The 20,284-nt window shown below is 40.2% G+C and overlaps 1 protein-coding gene across 3 annotated transcripts in view; it reads left to right on the top strand.

Annotated features, from left to right (window-relative positions):
* The window catches only part of PHACTR2 (phosphatase and actin regulator 2), a 75,483-nt gene that overhangs the window by 17,881 nt on the left and 37,318 nt on the right, over positions 1-20,284 (top strand). For all 3 annotated transcript variants that reach the window (XR_005955338.1, XR_005955339.1, XM_041469730.1), the window contains exons 2-4: positions 9,400-9,567; positions 15,386-15,466; positions 18,273-18,425. Coding sequence is in view for 1 of the 3 variants with exons in the window: in XM_041469730.1 (XP_041325664.1) it covers positions 9,400-9,567; positions 15,386-15,466; positions 18,273-18,425 (402 nt within the window). In the remaining 2 variants the exon portion in view is untranslated. The remainder of the gene's footprint in view (positions 1-9,399; positions 9,568-15,385; positions 15,467-18,272; positions 18,426-20,284) is intronic.

Genomic DNA, 20,284 nt, shown 5'->3' with positions numbered 1-20,284 from the left:
AGGGTAGTGAAACATGATGCAGAATAAAAGTCAGCTGCAACTTGGCAACTCCCTTTTCCTCATAGCAAAGAAGATAACTTAGACTGTATTAAGAATTATGATATTATACATACAGAATGATACGAGTGATTTTTACAGGCTGTGGTTTTAGAGTTGGCAAATTAGTCTTTTGACTAAGAAGACTGTGTTTAATCATTAATAGGTTGTTCTGAGTATTTTGGAGTTTCTCTATTATTGTTTATTCAAGCTGGTATCTAGCAACAAAGATGAGCATTTTAAAGGCAGCTAAAAACTGAACTTAAAAATAAACACAGTTCTTTCTACAAAGACAGCAGAGCTAAAAGCCTGTACAAATATTTGCAATGACAGCAACAATCAGAAATTTGTTGGTCGGGTTTAAAAGTGTTCTTGACCTCCCTGGCAGGGTTCTGAGGCCAGCAAGGTCACACAAAGAGACTGTTTGCTTTGAGGTTCACTTGCACACATTTGGACAAGTGCAGTATGCTGTTTCCTGTACTAGAAAAAAAGGTGTTGAAGTGATGCCAGTATAAAAGAAAATGGTGCTCTGGAAAGGCAGCACAATGAACTCTGGGCTGTCCTGTCCCAGGCATTTAATTACATGACTGATCAAATTGCTCCTAAGGTTTTGGGTATGTTAATATTCTGTTATTCATAGATCAGGAACTCCTTGTCATAGTACTTAGGAGCGAGGAAGCATTGGGATGGGAGCCCACAAAACCAAACCTGCTTTCAGATATATAAACATGTTAATTGTGAATGATTTGGTTAAAGGTAATAATAATAAAGGGAAAACCACATGTAATATTCATACATAATTGTGTTTGGCAAGGGCACTGGCTGGTCTGGAATGAGTTGGAGAGGGTTCCCCACCTTCTTCATGCTGAAGGGGAAAACAGCTGATGATGTTAGCACTTCAGGTGGTTATTGCTTCAGCAGTGGATGTGTTGAAGGCACCAGAGCATCTCTGGTACCTGTTGGCAGTGAGCTCAGGTGATCACTTCCTGGCAGAATTCTTCCCTGTCTTCACAAACTTCCCTTCACTCCTGTTCTGTTCCTGTCCAGCTCAATGGTTCATTCTCCAGCTCAGAAGCAGGTGCTGACTCAGTTTTAGAAGCCCAGACAAAAGGCTGTTTTGTCTCAGTGCAGTGATAACGTGCAGCCTTACCAATGGTCACAGCATGGCTGGTGGTTCATCCAAAGTTTCTGTGGTGCTGGTGCAAAAACACAGGCTGAGATGACTGGAAGCCAAGTGGTGTGGGCAGCATCTCTGTAAAGCTGTACCTGCGTGCTGCCTCTGCCTGCAGTGGTGGTGCCTTCTGGGGACACAGGCAGAGATCTGCAGGGAAATGCCTCTTTAGAGATCTGCAGGGAAATGCTTCTGTCTTTCCGGTGTATCGGAGGCATGGCTGAAAGGCATCGGAGAGGGATCAGCAGTGAGTCCTTCAGCCAGTGATGCAGAGTAGGGAGTTAGCAGAGTAATCTCCTAACATCCTGCAGCATCTCCTTTGAGATGATGGACACCTCCAGAGGAGCCAGCCAGCTGAGACCTGGGACAGCCTCAGGCTTGCTTAGGGAGAGGAGAGGAGCGATAAAGAGCCCAGAGTGACTTTGGCTGTGCTTTTACTCTTTTGCTAGGTTTTTGACCTGACCTGTCTGGGGCAGATGGAGAGTAAATTGCTGCTAACTGGGGTGGTGGGAACCAGGGCCAAAGGCTTCCCTGTGACTCTCCTCACCCAGTTTTATCTCAGCATCAGTATAACACACTTATTAACTACTGCAAAGGTGGTTGCTTTTAATTCCTCTTTATCACCTCATGGGGGAGGGGCCACAGGTGCTTCAGTTATTTTCACACTTCTAGCCAATATCTGCTGAGGAGATTTACCGCTTTCCTGCAGCTAAAAAGATTCCTTGTGAATTTATTACAGTTATTTTTCTCCCCCATAATAAGGCTATGCCAAGAAAAGTCAATAAAGAAGTATTTCCAGTTTTGCAGTTCTACTTCTCAGATGTGATGTTATAAAATATCAATACAGAATTTAATAAGAGTACATGCAGCTTACTTTTAAGTGAAATTACAAAATCATCCAAAAAATATTTGAACTATAAATAGAAATATATACTGTTGTATTCCAAAGAGATTTATCCCTTAATATCCAGACACAATAAGCATTAATTTTCAGTTAGCAGCTCAGTTGCTCAAAGTAGTTAGGTTGCTCTTTTACGTACAATGCTTTTAGTTGCTGTTTTTTCTGTCCCCCCACATGTCTGTTACTGTGCCTGGATTTTTTCCCCTCCTGTTTTTTGTGGAGGAGTTGCTTTGACCTTTGATATGATGTTTCATATATCTGGAATATGTAACTTTCTATTTGCTGATTTTTTTTCTCAAGTATTTGGGTTGAAGAAAAAATAATAAGCAGCCTGCATTAAACCTGTGATCCCTTTCCTTCTGGTTGGAGCCAGCTTTGTCCAGAGTGAAAGAGGAGGTAGCAAGAAGATTTTTGGCCAGATTACTTTCAAACCTGTATAACAGGATGGCTGAGCACTTGCTTGCTCCTTCTTCAGGAAGCTGGAAGTGTGGAAGTTAAGCATTTTATTGAAGAAGAGGAAGAAGTTGTGTAGCTATTCCAGTAAGGGCTGCATATTGCCAAAATGTCAATAATTAATTTGCAAACACATGTTTGTGGGCATATTGCAAGCATTGCTCAATTTTTTTTTTCTAGACCTTAAGAGAATCCCTGATGTGTTTTGACATCAGAAACAGTTGAGAAGTGAGGTGGTGTGATTGTAGAGGTCTGACTGCAGTGCTCAGTGCGCTGTAGAACACACCCAGCTCAGATGCCTTTACATTAAAGTGTAATTACACTTTACATTAAATTGTAATTCAGTGAGGCTGGGTAGCCCTGACTGGCTGTGTTGCCTTTGATATTTTCAGTGTCTCTACAGAGTGTCCTACAATCACAACTTTGCTTTTTTTTACTGTAGAATTAACCCGTGGGAGCGAAAGCTATATTGTGAAGTAATGCTGAAGCTGGAGGTTACAAGTGTGTTATCTGCATTTGGGATGCACTAGCAGGAGACAATTTCTGGTGATGATAGCCTGTAACCTGACAAACCAACAGTGCAACAGCACTTAAGTTGAGGTGGTTTTTGTGACCAGGAAAAAGAAAAAGCAACATTTTTTGCACTTTTACCCCAGTGATGCAGCAAGCACATGTCAAGCCCTAAAGTTAACCCTGATTGGTGTCCTCTTTCCTGTGTAATTAATAGGAAGCCCAGGTCAGGTGTCCTGTTTGCTTGCTGGGGATAATTGTCTTGTAGGATTAGGGCATTCTACCTAAGAGACAGAAAGCTAAATAAGCTTTTCCAGGCTTTCAGCCAGTTAATCCCTGGTGTACAGCTAAGAAGGTGAGAACTAGAATAAATACATCATTGTTTGTAACTCTGGTTGTATTTCTTCTCTGCACACTGCAGCAGAGAACAGTGAGGCTGAGCGTCCCTCTGAGCCACATGGCTCTTTGAAACGTGGAGCCCTGAGCATCCATGCTACGACTTTCAGGGTAGCACAGGCTTCCCTCTTTTCCTTTGAAGTACCTGTGTAGCAGTACCTGTGCTTTTTGCAGAGCTTAGGTAGGGGCTCATCACAGGCAGAACAGATTGTGGACTTTTGAGCTGAACTTTCCACTCTTGCCAGGTTTGACTTTCTGCAGCAAGGTGGAAGCAATGGGAGTTGCAAGGTTTGGACTTGAAGCCGTTTCTGGACTTTGGCACTGCTGATCCAAGTGTGATTCCAACAACCCCAGAGGCATTTGTGTGTGTATCCATGTAGAAACCTGGAGGTGTTCAGACCATTGTCTCCATCCCGTCCTATCCTAGGAGGATTCCCTCTGGCTCTTCCACTCCCTGTGAAGTAGCCACTACCCAGCCTGCTCAGCTGATTGCCAGCAGGAGGTCCAATTAACATTTGGCAATATTGGCAGTTCCATATGGAAACTACCACTCTGCCGCCCACATTTGAACTTCAGCTTTTTCCTTTCATTTAATTAAAACACAATCAAGTCAATTAGCTCATGGCAGAGTTTCTCCAAAGTTAAACTCCAGATGTATGGCAAGGCAAAAGCATGCAGATGCCAATTCATTGTGCTGCCTGGAGGTAGATTATATCTCTCCCATTTACCAGTTTATCCACCATGGATTAGCTGTATTTTTTTCCCTTTCAAGTAGGTTTATAAAAAACCACCAACAACAAAAAACAAAACAAAATAAACACCCACAAAACAAAAATGTGAGAAAGAAAAAAAATTCCATCTGGTTCACGTCAGGAAAAATAATAATTTGAGATACTTTAATTTATTGAAAATGACATTTACAGTGTCAAAATGACTTCTGATTTTTAATGACTACGTCAGACCTTTTATCATGCAGTGTCTTGAAGTTTGCCAGTAAGCTCGAGGAATAAGTAGCTTATATTCTATAGTAAGTTGAGGACTTACTGCTAATTGGGGATAATAGGCAGCTGCAAAACCTTGTCATCATTCTGCTGGCATAAAAACCACGATTTCCAACTCTGTGCCCTCTGGCAAGATGGTTTGGAAAATCATATTGTTGTCAGAAGAGGTTTTGAGGTCTCAATAAACCAAGATGACTTTTGCAGCACATCTCTGCGAGGCAGCAGGGTGCAGTGGGAGGAAGAGAAAAAAATAACTGTACTAGCTAACTGGTAGTTAATAAGCACATAAATTTTATCCAAATCCACATGTAAGGTAACTCTGAACTGGGGCCAAGGCATCTTCTGCTGCATTTCTCAATTCATTCATGGTTAGATGAGGCAATACCCTGAGTCACCTGTATTCTGACAGGATGAAAAGGTTTTCCTCACATGCTTTAAGAGTGATACCATGGCAGAACTGCAAGAGAACTATTGCTAGTGAAAGTATTAGGTACCAGTGTTACCTCAGTGCCTTGATATCAGTGGGGCACTTGAGTCTGTGCCTTTTTCCCTCTTGGTTATGTTGTCCAGCTATAGGAGGAGGACTTTTCCTTCATCTTGCCACTCTTAACCTTGCTGTATGACAAGGATCCAGAGCAGAGTGCAGTACAGGTGGGTAAGCCTTGGTTGATGTGGGTGGGAGAAGGGATTGCAGCATGAAAGATGCAGCATGGTGGGGAAAGAAGAGAGCTTGACATTCTGCTGGCACCATCTTGTACTTAACAGCCCTGGTGTGAGAAGGAATCCCTTAAATATATACCAGTACTCCAGCAGGATTGGATTAGATCAGTTGTGTAGAAAGGTACTGGTGAGGGGAGCGCAGGTTAGGTTCTTCTGCTGGCTTTTCATTTTCACTGCCAAGAGAAAAAATATACACAAGAAAAATATACATAACATCTAAAGTCATAAATATATTACTCTTTTCTTTTGATCATTAATTTCTTTAGGTCAAAGTTCTTTTAAAAATAGTCTTGCTGCATTCTGATCACAAGGCATGGAACCAGCAGAAACACACTGTTTAGTTCACAATAATTGATATTAGACTTGCTTGAAATGATCTGGTGGGTCGTTCTTCTGTTGCATTTTGCTCTTATAAAGTTAGTTGTAAGTACTTATGTGAAAAAAGCATTAGCGTGTGCCAGTGCTGACGTCTTAGTGTCAAGGTGTACCATGCCCTGGGAAAACTGTGATGGTTTCACACACCTGCCTCAGCCACACAGCATCTCTGGAGATCATTCAGAGCAGTAAAGTGTTTCCTCAGCAGCTGCAGAGACCTGCGCTGCTCACTGCAAGTAGCCTTCCTGGGATAACACATGTTCAGTCATCCTTAAGCATTTGTAGGAAAGTCAGGGTCATCCACAGGCTGATCTAATCTTCTCTGGCTGCTCACAAGCTTGAGGAGGGGCTGTTCTTTTTGTACATTTCATGGGCTGATTGACAGCCCATGTGGCACGATTTGGCTTTGCAGCATCTCCTCTAGCCTCGTTTTTGGCCTTTTGCAGCAAGATCTCCTCATGCTGGGACATCGATGTGCAGGATTCATATCCTCACTTCTTGTCCTTCTTGTGCACCTGGCTGATCCTGCAGCTGGAAAATTTTCATCTAGGGCAAAGGACAGGAATATGGTCATGTAAACTATGCGGGTACTATAGCCAGAAGTCCTAGTGTCAAATGTATTAATAATGTTTATTGAAGGCAAGGCAGTGACTCACTCGCTTTGTGAAGAAGGCAGGACTTCAAGACACTGTATACACAAATAATAGAGTAACACAAGTCAGCAAGCTCCTCTAAACCTCAGAGAGCTAAGATGTTTCTTTTCCCCTCAGTGAATATGTATAATGTGTATAATGGTTAATAGAAGGTATATAAGGTCTCTGAGGTGAAAAACTCACCACTTTATTCTTAAGTAGTACATGGCCTATAAAGCAAATAGTGTGCATCTGAAGCATCAGTTTCCTGTGGAGTGTTTCAAACAAGAGGAGTAATAACTTTTGTAAAAATCTTTTCATAAATGCTCTGAAATGTATTTGCTGAAATGGTGGGTTTTTTTCTAAATAGTTTATTAATTGATAAAATGTACCTGCTTGTGAATATATATGTATACACATAATATATGTACTTTTGAATATAAAGAAGTTCCTTTTTCTAGACATATTACTCTATCTTAGATTATTTCTAAAGTTAGGCTGTGATATCTGGCTCTGCTTATTCCTTCTTTTCAAATACGTATTTCAAATGAGGGGGTTGGTACAAGGTCCATGGATTAGTAAATTCCCAATTTTGAACACTTGTTGAACTCACTAGATAAATCAACTCCTTGCCTTTTATTGTCAGAAGGAAGTAATGCTGACATCTGTTTTCAAAAGTTTCAATCTTCCTGAATAGAATTATTTTCCATTAATTTCATGTATTTGCTCAGTTTGAAGCAGACAGATCTCTGTAGCTAGGACGAATATGATTATTTTGGAGTTACCAGTTTTCAGCAGAGGGCAGAACAGGGACCAATGCAAATCTGTATTTCTCTGTGGGGACCTATAGGAGCCCTAATTCTCCTCCATTTCTGCTGCTAGGCACAGGGCGAAAACATCTAGATGAGGTTTTTGTGGAAGTGGTCTCCTGCAATGGGCTGTACTCCATGACTCAGGAACATTTGAAAAGATCAGCTTTCCACACCAGTAGCACAGCCTTTCTGAGCCACTGGAGAGAAGAGCATGGGTTTTGCCCTGCTGCCTCAAGGGTGGGTAGCCTCTCACTCCACTGAGCTGATATCTCACTGCTGCTGCCAGTGAGACATTGCCTGGCTCCTGCCCCAGGACAGGACTCTACAGCCAACAGATCCTGGTCTCTTTTCTTCCTGGCTTCACTTCTGAGTATTTGGTGCTGATTTCACAGAGAAACCATGTGTTTCTGCATCCCATAGCACCGTGGGAATCTTGACTGGGAGGGACTCAGGAGGTTACTTGGAGCAGGACTGTTCCTTGACAGTAGGTGAGGACAGCCCCAGAAGGAGCTTTGGAGGTTTGTTGGCTGAGCCTTCACATCCTTCCAGGACCTGTTCCAGTGCTGCACTACCCAACTCCTGGTGGTGTTTTCCTTACCTCTTTTACCTGGCTTTTCCTGGCTGCAAACTGTGGCACACATCCCTTCTTATGTCAGCTGGAATTGCAAAGATAATATTTGCTCTCTTGTCTTTGTACATACACTCCAAATAACTGTAATTCTCCCTTAGATCCACAGTTTCCAGCAGAGGCTTCTGCATTCCTTAGGGGACTGCACTCCATAGGCAGTGTCTGTAAGCCTGGACAAAAGTGCAGTCCCTAAATTCAGGCAAGGCACCCGTGCAGGGCTCCTTGTGCTGCCCTGTGCCTCTCTGCAAAGCTGCCCTCTGCCTTTGCTGATCTTGTCATCTCTCTCCTGGCTTCTCAGGATGTGTTGCGGGGTATCTGCTTCATTTTCAGGCAGTCTCCGTTTAAATCTCTCTCCTTGTTCTCCAGGGCTCACAGGTGAGGAAGTTTATCACTAGTTTTAACTTCATAGACTTCAATGAAGTTATACAATGAATCTTTCTTGCCAGTACTTTATTTCAAAACATTGGAAATAAAGTTTCTTGGACTCTGTTTGCATTATATCAGCTTTCTCACAGAAAAGATTTTTTTTTTTTAGCATCCTGGATCAATCTAAAGCCTAGGACAAGTATAGGATTCATTACATGTCATTTGTCTGAGAAACAGACAAATAGAATAATAAGAACAAACAGAATAATAAGATTGCACCATGATATTATGTGGCTGAATATGTATTTTTTTAGCAGCTAGGTCACAGGACCAGGACTCAGGAAGCTATTTGGCAAACATAAAATTAAGCACTTAACAATTCTGTGCCTCATATTTTCCATCTGTAAAATGGGGACATTGGTATTTCTTTCTTTGAATAGCATTTCTGATTTAATGATCTATGATTATCATTACTACTGTTCAGAGTGGCATCAACTCTGTTCCAAACTGGTTATAATTAGAATTTTTAGATGAATAAAAGCAATTACAGAGCCTATATGCCGCAAACAGTTAAGCCTATGATTAATTTTGTGTCTCTAAGTAATGGCAGTTACTTTGTTGCTCATAGGAGTAAAATGCAGCACATTGGAAGTGTTTGCAGGACTACAAATGGAAGGCTTTAAGAAACATTAATTCTTCAACAGAAATAAATAATAGTAGATTTCTCAGAGTAGTCTATTTTAACTGTATGCTACAGGATGTTGTGGGATGAGTCTTAATTGGTTCACGAAACTCAAAGTTTGCTAAGTATTGACTTTTATATCTTTCTATATGTTTTTGCAGTAAAGAAATCCTTCTTTAAGTTTTGGCTCCAGTTCAAAACCTTATTGTTAAATACGCTTTGTTAGTAAGAAGCCTGACTCATGGCAGGCTGTGCTGGGAAGGACTGATTACCAGGGATATCAAACAGACCTGTTCCCAATTCCACTGCCAGAAAAGTTATCTTTAGAGTTTGTTTAAGAAAGGATTAATTTTACCCAAAAGAAACAGTTTATGTTTTCACATTGCAAGGGTTTTGTTTTCTATGTGATGATAGCTCGTTATTCAACTTCACCAAGGATTGGGAAAAACTCACCCGAACATATGTTGGAAGAAATTCTCCTGTAGTGACAGAAAACCACTGGAGTGTGCAAATACACCAGATGAGCATCACAAGATGCAAGTTCTGGACAGTTGTGGTGCTGAGAAGCACTGAAGCCCAGGACTGCCTTCTGGAACAGGAAAAATCCGTGTTGATGCACACACAGCCTGTTGCAATCTGGTCGTGCAGGAGTTTAGCTGTTGGGTACTATTTTGTTTTCCATCCTTCAGTTACTTTTATTTCTTTTCTTTATACAGTTGATGGTTTGGACAAGGCTTCAATTGCTAACTCAGATGGACCAGCCCCAGGATCCCAAACTCCACCCTTCAAGAGGAAGGGAAAACTCTCCAACATTGGCAAAATCTTTAAACCTTGGAAATGGCGGAAGAAGAAGACCAGTGACAAATTCAGAGAAACATCAGCAGGTATTTCTGTGGTCCTTTGGTGAAAAATAGTAGAAAACGCTGTGATGGTTTTGCAGGGCAATATTTGAAAAGCTCTTTGAGCTTGTTAAATGGCAAGGATTATTTAGGCATTTGACATACAGAAAAACAGTTTGATCCTTGGCAAGGAAAAACCGAACCTTGTTCAGCTTCTGCCTTGAACCTATCTCCTAAAATACACAGCTGATTTGTTTACTATACATATCCTCAAATATATTGGAAAATCTCTCTGTCCTCCTGGTAGTCAGTGACTTGAATTATGAAACAAACCTTGCTTTGTGGGGACAGATGTCTGGGGGAGAAGCAGATGTAGCCATGCCCAGCAGAAGAACGAGGATCAGCTTTGCAGCCCCTGCCTTCAGAGAGGCTGCTCTGGCCTTTCACCTACCCACTGACCAGGGTGGAGGATGGTCTGAAATCAAATGCTGTGATTGAGTTATATTCTGTCTGAAAAAGAGGGATACTAAAGGCTGGCATTTAGTTAGCCAAACATAGTTGTTTGGGGCCACCTGAGGTGCTCTGGGGTGTCCTGGCTGCTCTCCCAGAAGATTTGATATCATATTTGTCATCCCTGTGCAGACAGCTCCAAAACCCTGGGGCATCTGAAGTGGCTGTAGACATCCATGTTTAGAAAACTGAATGCCGCCCTGCATATATGTGTGTGTGTGTGTCTTTGTGTCACTGCTCTAGCCAAACTTTCTCTACAAAAATTCCAAAATTATGGTTTGGGATTCAAACATTTGATGTTGTGGTTTCCTAAACTTGAATCTAATTAGATTCCAGTGAGCTTCTGTGAGATCTTTATATTCATTGTCACACTGCAAGCCCTCTGTCTACTGTCCTCCAAGGCTGTAGGCAATGAAACCAACACTAGTCTCCTGAAGTGTTTTCAGTAGGCTCCCCTGAGCTCATAGAGGTACACTGCTTGACATTTTAAATCCATACCAACCCCTGACAGTTACAGCAAGGAGCTCTGTAGTTTGAGAGCGAAACTTCTAAAACAAACTTTTTTTACACAAAAAGGAAAAATAAGCCATTTTCTCTGGTGTCTTCATCACTCCATATGCCAGCTGAAGTTTTGAACAGATTTCTGAGATCTTCAAATCCTTCTTTCTCTCCTTTTTATCTTTTTTTTTTTCCATTTTCCCACATACCCTGCAACAAACCCCCCGCAACTCCTTCTCCCACTGCAATAAAAAATAAAAAAAATCCCCTTAGTCTGATATCTCCTTCATTGCTTCCCATTTCCTTCAGCTTTCCCAGTACTTTTATCATATTGCTAAAGCAAAGTTATTTCTAGTTAATGATTCTTGTGTTCTGCAGCTTCTCCTGGATAGGTGTGTGATTTTATATACAACAAGTTCTTCAGAGTAATGACCATTCATAAGCTGTGTATATAGAGATTTCCTAAACTTTCACAACCTATTAGCATGTGCTAAACTGTTATGCTATTAAATAATAATGCATGCATAATATTAAAATTATTTTTTAAAAAACTAATATCTGGTAAGTTCATGTTAAAGGTTGTATTTCTTATGTTGTACTGTCTTTCTTCCGAGGGCCTGAATCCAGTCTTGCAAGCATGACACCTCAATTCTTACAATACCAAAGCAGAGGATGTGTTATATTTCTTTCACAAAAGCAGGAAATTAAGCACAAAGAAATTAAGGTCAACATTTTCAAAAGTGCCTCCTCAGCTACTTATTCTACTTAATTTGCTGGTCTTGTTCATGATGTTGTGGTCCCTCAAGATACTGATTTGCTTTTAAACTGTTCATGCATCACTTGTGTTTGTGTATGTGCTTCGTGTGAGGCTGGAACTTGAATTGAGAAGTAGTCTGAATTGCATTCATCCTGCCTTAGATGGTAATTTCAGGGATGAATAAAAATAGTATTCCCTGTATTTCTTGAGGAAATAGACCCAGGACCAATGGAGACTGGGAAGAGGCATTGACGTGGCAAGCTGCCCCTTGCTGCTTGCTTAGTGACACGGCAGAAGAAACTTGCTTATCTGACTTGAGAAGGAAATGGGAAGACGTCCATTCAAAATAAAAATCCTACAGGATATCCTCTTCCTCACACTACTCAATCAGAGGTGTATTTTCATTACCAAGGGGGGGCTGTGTGTGTGCCTGCCTCTTACATGCAGGAAGCCCATTTCCTGGCCTGGGACCATGGGAAAGAGCACGACGATCCTCATCTATTGCCAGTTCCCTTAACAGGGCTTCAGCGTGGTAAATCCACATGCAGCTGAAGAAAGGGTTTCTTCTAAAACAGAATGTGGGCTATTGGAAGGAACCCTCACTACTTTCTCTGGGTTTTCAATAGGCTTTTTGAAATAGGTTCTTGCTACGGCCTTGCCAGGACATGTACCGTGGAGCGCTTTTTGTCTTAGGAGCAACTGGAAGATGTTCGTAAAGGAGCAAATACCACAAGCATTAAAAAGGAGGGATGTTTAGATATCAGATGTTAATATCTGTGCCAATGTGGGAATGATGGTTGGGATTTTCCCCTTTAGCAATGTGTTTTCCATGCTCTCTCTCAGAAAGTCTGTTATTTGGGCACTGGCTGTATGCTTTTTGCCTAGAGAGCTTTCAGAATCAAGGAAAAACAAACATAAAATGCCATCATCTCAAGGGTTTCTTGAGATGTTTCTCTGCAATGCTTTGCTGCAAAGGAAAAGACAGCAGTTTGTGTCTTGGCACAAAGTAGATGCCACTTCAAAGCTTCACTGCAAAAGTATATACAGAGAGGGATCAGAAGGCCATTTTAGCTCTTACTAGGTCAGAGAAAAATTAATAATCGGAATTCTCTCAAGCTTCACTTAGAAGAACAAAACTAAGCACTGGAGGATATCCAGAATCTCACAGCACTCTTCAAGTCAAAGAACGGGTTTTCAGACTGCCTGAGGTTTGCAGCTGCTGACCATCACTAAGCAGTCTTTTTTGTGGGGATGAGGAAGGGGAGAGAGAGAGAAGCTGCTTTTTGAGGTAAACTGTTCCCATTATTAGTGTTACTATTATTTGTATTGGGCAAAAAAGCAAATATTTGTGAAGGGGAGTAAGATTTACTGGAGTAAATGAGGGCTTCGTACAATACAATAAATTTGCAACCTTTCTGATGGTTACACCTGAAGTCAGGGCAAGTTCTGCTGCTGGCTGCAGCAGGGGAAGGATTTTTCCTGGGATTTTCTGATTCTTCTGGATCATGAGACTGGAGACTGCCTGCCTGCCTCACCTCAGCCTTCTTCAGTAGGCAAGGACTCATAACCAGTTACCCTCGCAGTCAGAACTGATGTCTTTGTAAAAAATCTCAATACTTACATGTACACAGATGGAAAAACTGTTCTTCCCATTTTATTATTGCCTAAAGTTATAAGAAGATTTGTGCTGATAGTTGGTCAGCTGGTCACTCAGCCTAATTGCACAGAGTTTTAAGAATCTCAAAGCAGTCTGCTGAGCTAATTACTTTTGGCTACTGTTGTGTTTCAGTAAGCTCTCCTAAAATGATACAAAGTCAAGCATTCAGAAGTCAGGAAATGTTTGAACGATGGTTCTGGGTGACAGGATGGTACAAAATACGTTTGTATTTTAAATTACACATTTACTATGTAAATGTGAAATATATTGCATAATCTAAAATAAACCAAATATGTTGCATAATGGGCAATAAACCATAGATTATTATGATGAGTCCACACTGACTGAATAACGCCCACTATAAGTTCCTAAGTTGGCAGGCTGCTCATTCCTCTTATACAAGGGGACATATTTTTGCCACTTTGATTCAAATTAAGATTCTGCCTTTTTCTTTGTACTAGTAATGAGCACTAGCTTGATTTTTTAAATGTTCTTTCCATGGGCCAAATAGTGTTTAAAATAAATTAGCTTTTCAAGCTGAATTAATTGAGCTTAATCAGTTTAAATAAAACCACCAATCGTGGCTAGCATTTTAGAAGATAGAGGACTGGGACTTAAGCTTCTTATCTGTTCACAAATTTTCAAATATGTGAAATGGGGATAACTATGTCTCAGGGTTGTTATGAAACCTGTGTAATTTATGAAATGCTTTGAGGTTTTTTAGTTGAAGTGTAAGGGGTTCATGCCTTTTAATGACAATTGGCATTTCCCATGATAATTAATTCAATACAGTGGTTAATTCAGTGTTGTAGGACTGAAAAAAAATATCATTCTGCAAACGAGAGAGAGGCATTGATGGGGGAAGGTCTGAGTCAATGTTCTTAACTTGCTGGAAAAAGCATTATGGTTTTCAGGTGGCACTGAATTGTCCTACAGATATGTAAGAGATCATCTCATTTCACTGTCCCCAAGAAAAGAGATGTAAAAAGGAAGCAGAAAGGAAAAAAAGAGTGGGAATTAAATAACATTTATAATAGTTATAAAATAATAGTAATAAAATAATAGTAATAAAAATAAATAGTAGAAATAGTAATAAAATAACATTTAGAGTGCCAGCAACAAAACAAGTATAAAGTGCATGTGTAAGGTGCTCATCCTTCAGGGCTGTGTCAAAGGAAATTTCACCCTGCTTGTGAATGCACCTGCTCTCTAGAAGGACCCAGACACCCCATCCATGCCTGGCCACATAGTCCTCTGTCTTCGTGACCACCCATCTCTTTTAAAACAGTATTTAAAACAGTCCCCTACATGAAAAACTTTGCAAGCCTAGGGTGTGTTCCTGTGCCAATGTATGTGACAAGGCACATGCTTTAAAAAACACAGGGAAATACAATTTCTCTTCCAGAAACTGGAAGAACTTGTGAGTAATTTAGGTGTGGGACCCAAGGCAGCCTAACTTGATCAGAGTTCAGGCTACCACACTCTCCCCAAGGAGGCTGGCTGGTATGAGGTCTGAACTTCACATGGATTTTGATGTCTGTATGTAAACAGAATCAGGATGGGAGACTATGAGACTACCTTTTCCTAACAGGGAAGTCAGGACTTTACAAGTGATGCTCACATTTTGTGACCATTATGCACCATGGTCCCATGGATCATTACAATAATCTCCCAGGTCACTGCATCAGTTTGAGGATGGGATGTAATGTGGAGCTATTCTGTTCTAACATCTGTAAATGCTTTTCCCTATAAAACTATTCAGCATTTTTCCCATGGGAAATAAACATAATAATTAGAATGCTTCGTGCCACAGTCTTGGGGTTTTTGTGTATAGAGTTGGTTTGGGTTTTTTTTTTGACCTAAAACCAGGATGCTGTATTTCTTTTCCATGAAAGTCAACCAGCATCAATCGATGCGTATGTTATTTCCTTTTAGAACACAGCTTTCTGGCTTCTGTTAAAGGTTGTTTTTGTTGGTTTTTTTTTCCTTTAAATAGCTTGCCTGTCACATCGGCTACTCTGTGAGTTGCTTTCTCTGAGCAGGGTTTTTCTCACTACTCAAAACCTGTACAAAGCAGATGAAGGTATCTGCAGCTGAGCTACTCAGTCTAGTCGGTGGGGAAAAGGTACTTTTACATGTTAAATGCCTATGCTAGGATGAGTTAATTTCACCCTGAAAATACCTTTTTCCACTGACCATAAAAGAAGCCTCAGGAGACTTGCTGAGCTGAAGGTATTGGATTATATGAGTCCCCACTTTCTGTGCCTGAAATTGCAGGGCAATATTTTCAGAGACCGTCCAAGAAAACCCAGACAATTTCTTCAGCAGAACGAGAGGAACCAAGAGTTCTTATTCTATAAAATAAAAATAGTTCTCTACACTTTTTCACAATAATCAGGAGTATGAGAATAAATCTATTCTTAACTGTGCTTTTTCTTTAGTGTTGGAAAGGAAGATTTCGACAAGACAAAGCAGAGAGGAGCTGATAAGAAGGGGAGTGCTGAAGGAAATGCCTGAGCAAGGTGATAATGCATTAACTAGAATTTAGCTACTAAGCACTAAACATGTATGATAAAGCCACTGTTGCACTGTTTCCATATAGTATAAATAGGTATGAGGAGATCAGCTGAGAAGGGTGAGAGGTAATTTGGGCTACGTGAAAACTGAAGTTAAGTCAAGGGATTTGTGCTCTGTAACTGCTTCTGCCATAGGTGCCCCAGCTGACCTCTGGTCATATCCTGAAGTATTTTAATGCTCCCTGTAAATAATGTGATTTCTGTGGCTCCTGCTTATTGTTTGCCAGAATTTTTTCTAATTAGTGATAAATCTATTTCTGAGTCAAGGTCTGCTGTCTAAAGCCACTAGAGTATAAAATGAGAAATTTTGGCTGAAAAATTAGGGGCTTTGGAACCCAGAAAAAAATCAATATAATGTATTTCAGTTATCAAAAAGTACCAGTGCTGGGATCATATGGATCCAACCACTATCACACAATCACAAATGGCATCAGCATAAAACAGTGGGCAAGAAATCACTTGTTTCAAAATGCTCTAAGGTTTAGTAACTGGCATTAGCAAGATTCTACATTTTGAAAAGCATGAGTAAGCCAAAGTAGATACCTCTTTGCTACATCCAATTATGTTTCTAGTGGTATTCTCTCTAATAATCTTCATCTTTTATAAATATAGATCAAATGAAAGTCAAGTGAGTAAAATAATTTTCTGTAGCTTAAATTAAACCATTTGTCATTTTATCATGGAGTCTAAGAACTCCACATTTTCCAAAAATAATTTTCTCCTAGAAATGGTATTTTTCTGTGTGATCTGAAGAATCAGTAAAGTATCAGTGTGTATGGGTTGTATCATACCCATAGATACTTAGAAGTAAAGGGTCTGTTTGTTGATGTGTGACATCCGTGTCCATAACAGAGTTTGGCTAATTATCAGACTATGACATTCAGCATGGCTGGCTTCTGCACTTGTCTCTGCTACTGTCATTGTCTTGAAACAAGACTTGTAAACTCAGTTTGTCCATCTTTGGATTTGTTGTGGGTTTTGCCATGTGCTTTACTGGGGGACCTGTGTGACCTTGTCCTTTGAAGGTTGGAAATTGTATTATTGAAATTATTACCACTTAATGAAATGTGATAACTTCTCTGGTTGATTACAGTCTGAACATAAATACTATAATTTGTGATAAAAGTATGAATACTTTGGTCATCAGTGTCCTTGACCCTCTCTTCCATTCTTAAAGGGAATGGGACTTTGGGTTCCTTACAGGGATCAAGCAAAGTGAGAAAAGGATATAAATATGAACAATTTCCTTTTCTTCCTCCCATGTCAATCTGGTCTGTGTTATCTTCATCACATTGTGTTCATGTTTGATGAAAATGGTAATTTTTGAGGACATTTTGAAAGAATATGGGGCTGGTTTGAAGGTGCTAAAAATAGAGAGGTAGGAAAGACAGTTAAGGAGTGTGAAGGTAGTTAGAAGGAATGACTATGGGGATGAAAGCTAAAAGAGGAAATTACACGGATACTTGAAAGGTGAGAGGTAAGAAATGTGAAGAAGTGACAGCGTATCACACGGAGTGAAGAAGAATGAAGTGGAAAGTGGCAAGTGCCACGTGGAAGCAGGAGGTGTTTGCAGAAGCAAGAAGAGGTGGCAGTGTCATTTATGGAGGTGGAGAGGAGAGAGTGGATTTAAGAAGCCCTGGAAGAGAGAAGCTGAAGAAACTGAATGTTGCAGTTAAGGTAAGTACAAGTGTCAGCTGTAGTAAATTAGACAAAGTTAGGAAAGCAGAACTCATTTTTTACAAATCAAGCTGATGTTAGTGTGCGGAAGGTGAAGAAACAATCACCGGAGTGGGAGCACCCAAGGTGGTAGGACAGAGGCTGCATAATTGTGCTGAAACAAGGGAAGTGCCAAACATCCAGGTCTGATAGCACACAGCAAGGAAGAGAAGTGGAATTGCCACAGTTAGTGAAGAATCAATGGGAGAAATCAGAAGAGATGCCATGTAGATTTGCTTACTTTTTGGATTGACAGCAAGTGAATCCTGCAGAAAGAAATTACCAGAGAAGAAAATCAGCAGCAACTTTAAAGTGCATGGAACAGAGAAAGCTGTAAGCCAGCAAGAATAGCACTTTTCAGCAATAAAGAGACAAATAGGGGAATAAGTTTTTTTCAGAATCAGAAAAACTCTGAAGCTGAGCTAGTCTGGGTAAGTGAGTAAAGTATCATCAGAGCTGAGGAAGAATTTGACTTGCAGAATTTAATTATGATATGATGTATGATACAGGAAGACTTCACATTGGTTCTTAAGACTGGATGATGTCTTTGTAGCATATTTTTTTATTAAATAAATGGGACATACATTTTGAGAACTTATGTCAGAATTCCTGGCTCATTTACATGCTGAGAGTGCATCACAGTACTTCTGCAGCTCTCCCTGCCTCTAGTCCATTTTTGGAACATGCTGGAACATGTTACAGCTTTGTTGTGCTCCATGCACACGTTTCTTTGCTCTGTAAACCAAGCTGCAGGGATAAGAGAACAGGATGCTCATGAACGGACATGAAGAAGGAAACCAGCATGGACTTCCAAGCCTACTACTGCAGAGGTGTCTACCCGAAGAACATGAAAGCCTATAGAGTTTCTTTACAGAGTTACTTTCCAGAGCAGATCCTAGATCCTGATGTTTCACATTTCAGTAAGTCTTCCTGCTTTTCTTCCACAGAAGCTTGAAAGCAGAGAGATGCTGTGTGTTGTAAGTAGGTGCTAAGTAAGAAGTTAAACTGGGCAAAGACTTTTTAATTTTCATTTCAGATGGTGATGTAACAGTAAATTTTGAAACTTCAAATGGACACACCGTAGCCATTGGTGAAGAAACCATACAGGAAGAAAATGTGGTAAAAGCCAGTGGAAATAATGGCACTTTATCAGAGAAAGCATCAGAAGGAAAAAAAGAAGATCAGAAAGGTAAATTAACGTATTCTTCACAGATTGTTTTTTGCCTACTTTAAATATTAACGTGTTCTTCCACTAGCACCTATACATGCTGTGAGTTCTGTCCTGCCACAAGTATGCCAGCAGAACCTGCTGAGAAGATAAGACTTGTGAAACACCAGTACTCCCTCACTGGTAGGCGTGCCTTTTCCTGTGCATGTGGTAAGGTAAATAAAGAGAAGCATGATCTGAACATCACAGTGCATGCAGGGAGGTTCAGTTTCTCAGTTCACTGTGAGCCTTTCCTTGTAGCCATGGCCAAGCTTTGGTGTCAGATTTTCCTCTTATGAAAGTACATATGCATCACCTTGCAGCATCATTGCAGAAGTGGCTCATGGGTTGAATGTTCAAAAGTGTTTAAGTCACTTGAAAACCATCTGCCATTTTGAATGTAAGTTCAGCAACTCATTCCAATTGGTTTTCATGGAATCTTAAACACTTGCAGTCCAGCACTTCACAAACATTCAAGGGGCTGTGTCAATACTGCAAACAGAAACTAGGCCATATATGGAAAATAAAACCCCACTTCAAGGGTTTTCTGTAGATGAATTGTAGTAAATACTGGTAAATATTTAGCTGTCCCAGTATCCATCTTAATTTTGCTACTTTTACTCAGATCTACCTGAGTTTAACTCATAAATTAAATGTAAAGATTAGTGTGGAATCACAGGAATTGAACCAATTTTATTTTCTTTCTCTACCATCTTGAATAATGCACCACTTCTTTCCCCTGTCTAAAAGTGTTCTTAACTAGTATTTCATTTATTGGATTTTCCTAGCAAAAAGAGCAAAGATACAAAAGATCAAGACCTTCATGGCTGGCTGAAGCCATGGAGGCAGGACAGAACAGCCTTTCCAATGTCTTCAATTAAACTCTACCTAGTGATGAATGATCCTCTGGAGGTTGAGAGGGTCAGTTCAGCTAACACAAAAATTTGAATTCTTCTCAGAGCTACGTAAATCACTTGACTATGTAAAAAGGGGATAGATGTCCAAGGAGAATCTTATGAGATTTCTAGTACTTCCTGTCTCCCAACAAGGCAGAAATACAAGATTAGCCTTTGTCATGACATTTAAATACATCTTTCTTTTAGTGCCAACTAGAACCAGATGTGTATTGGGTCAAGGGAAAAGAGTTATAAAAGCCATGGAAAACTCCTTTAAAATGGTTCAGTTTAACTTTGGGGTTAGATCAGACCACTTATTATTTTGTGCATCACTAAATACAGTGTCTTGGAATTGTCAGGACTTGGAAGTTTTCCTAAGATACAGTTTATTATTTTAGAAATACACATTTCTAACTGTGTTGAAATCCCCTCTAACTGACTTTGCAGAATGTAGAACTCCAGTGAAGCAGGAGAGGCTCAATATCTATTTCAACATGTTATTAGATTTTGCACTCCCTATATATTGTTTTGACCTTATGGGGAGAAATTAAAAATGATTGCTGTACAGTAGTAGACTCAGTACAAAAGAAAGTACAGCTATCACTCCAGTGCCTCTTAGAAAAGTAAGACTATATGGAGGAAGGAGAAGAAAAACAAAAGAGCAAAATTGGTATTCTAGGCTTCACTGAATCTCAATATGAGCATCCAGAAGATGCAAAGCCCTGAAAGTATACTTTCCTCTTGCACCTAAACATGAAATTCTCCTATGACTTAACATCTTGAGTCCTCTGAAACAAAAGGAGATAGATTTATGCAGAGAATACTCTCCCCACAAAAGGTGTTAAGGATCCCTTCCACGCATCAGAAAGCGTTACGCTGTAAACCCAGTACAAGCCACCCCACAGTCATTGTGAATACACTTCACAATGTGTTATGTCACACAGT

The sequence above is a fragment of the Pyrgilauda ruficollis genome, unplaced genomic scaffold (genome assembly GCF_017590135.1).
Source record: "Pyrgilauda ruficollis isolate IOZ18807 unplaced genomic scaffold, ASM1759013v1 scaffold24, whole genome shotgun sequence".
NCBI lineage: Eukaryota > Metazoa > Chordata > Aves > Passeriformes > Passeridae > Pyrgilauda > Pyrgilauda ruficollis.
The sequence above is the reverse complement of the archived record's forward strand: the minus strand, read 5'-3'. Positions and strand labels throughout refer to the sequence as shown.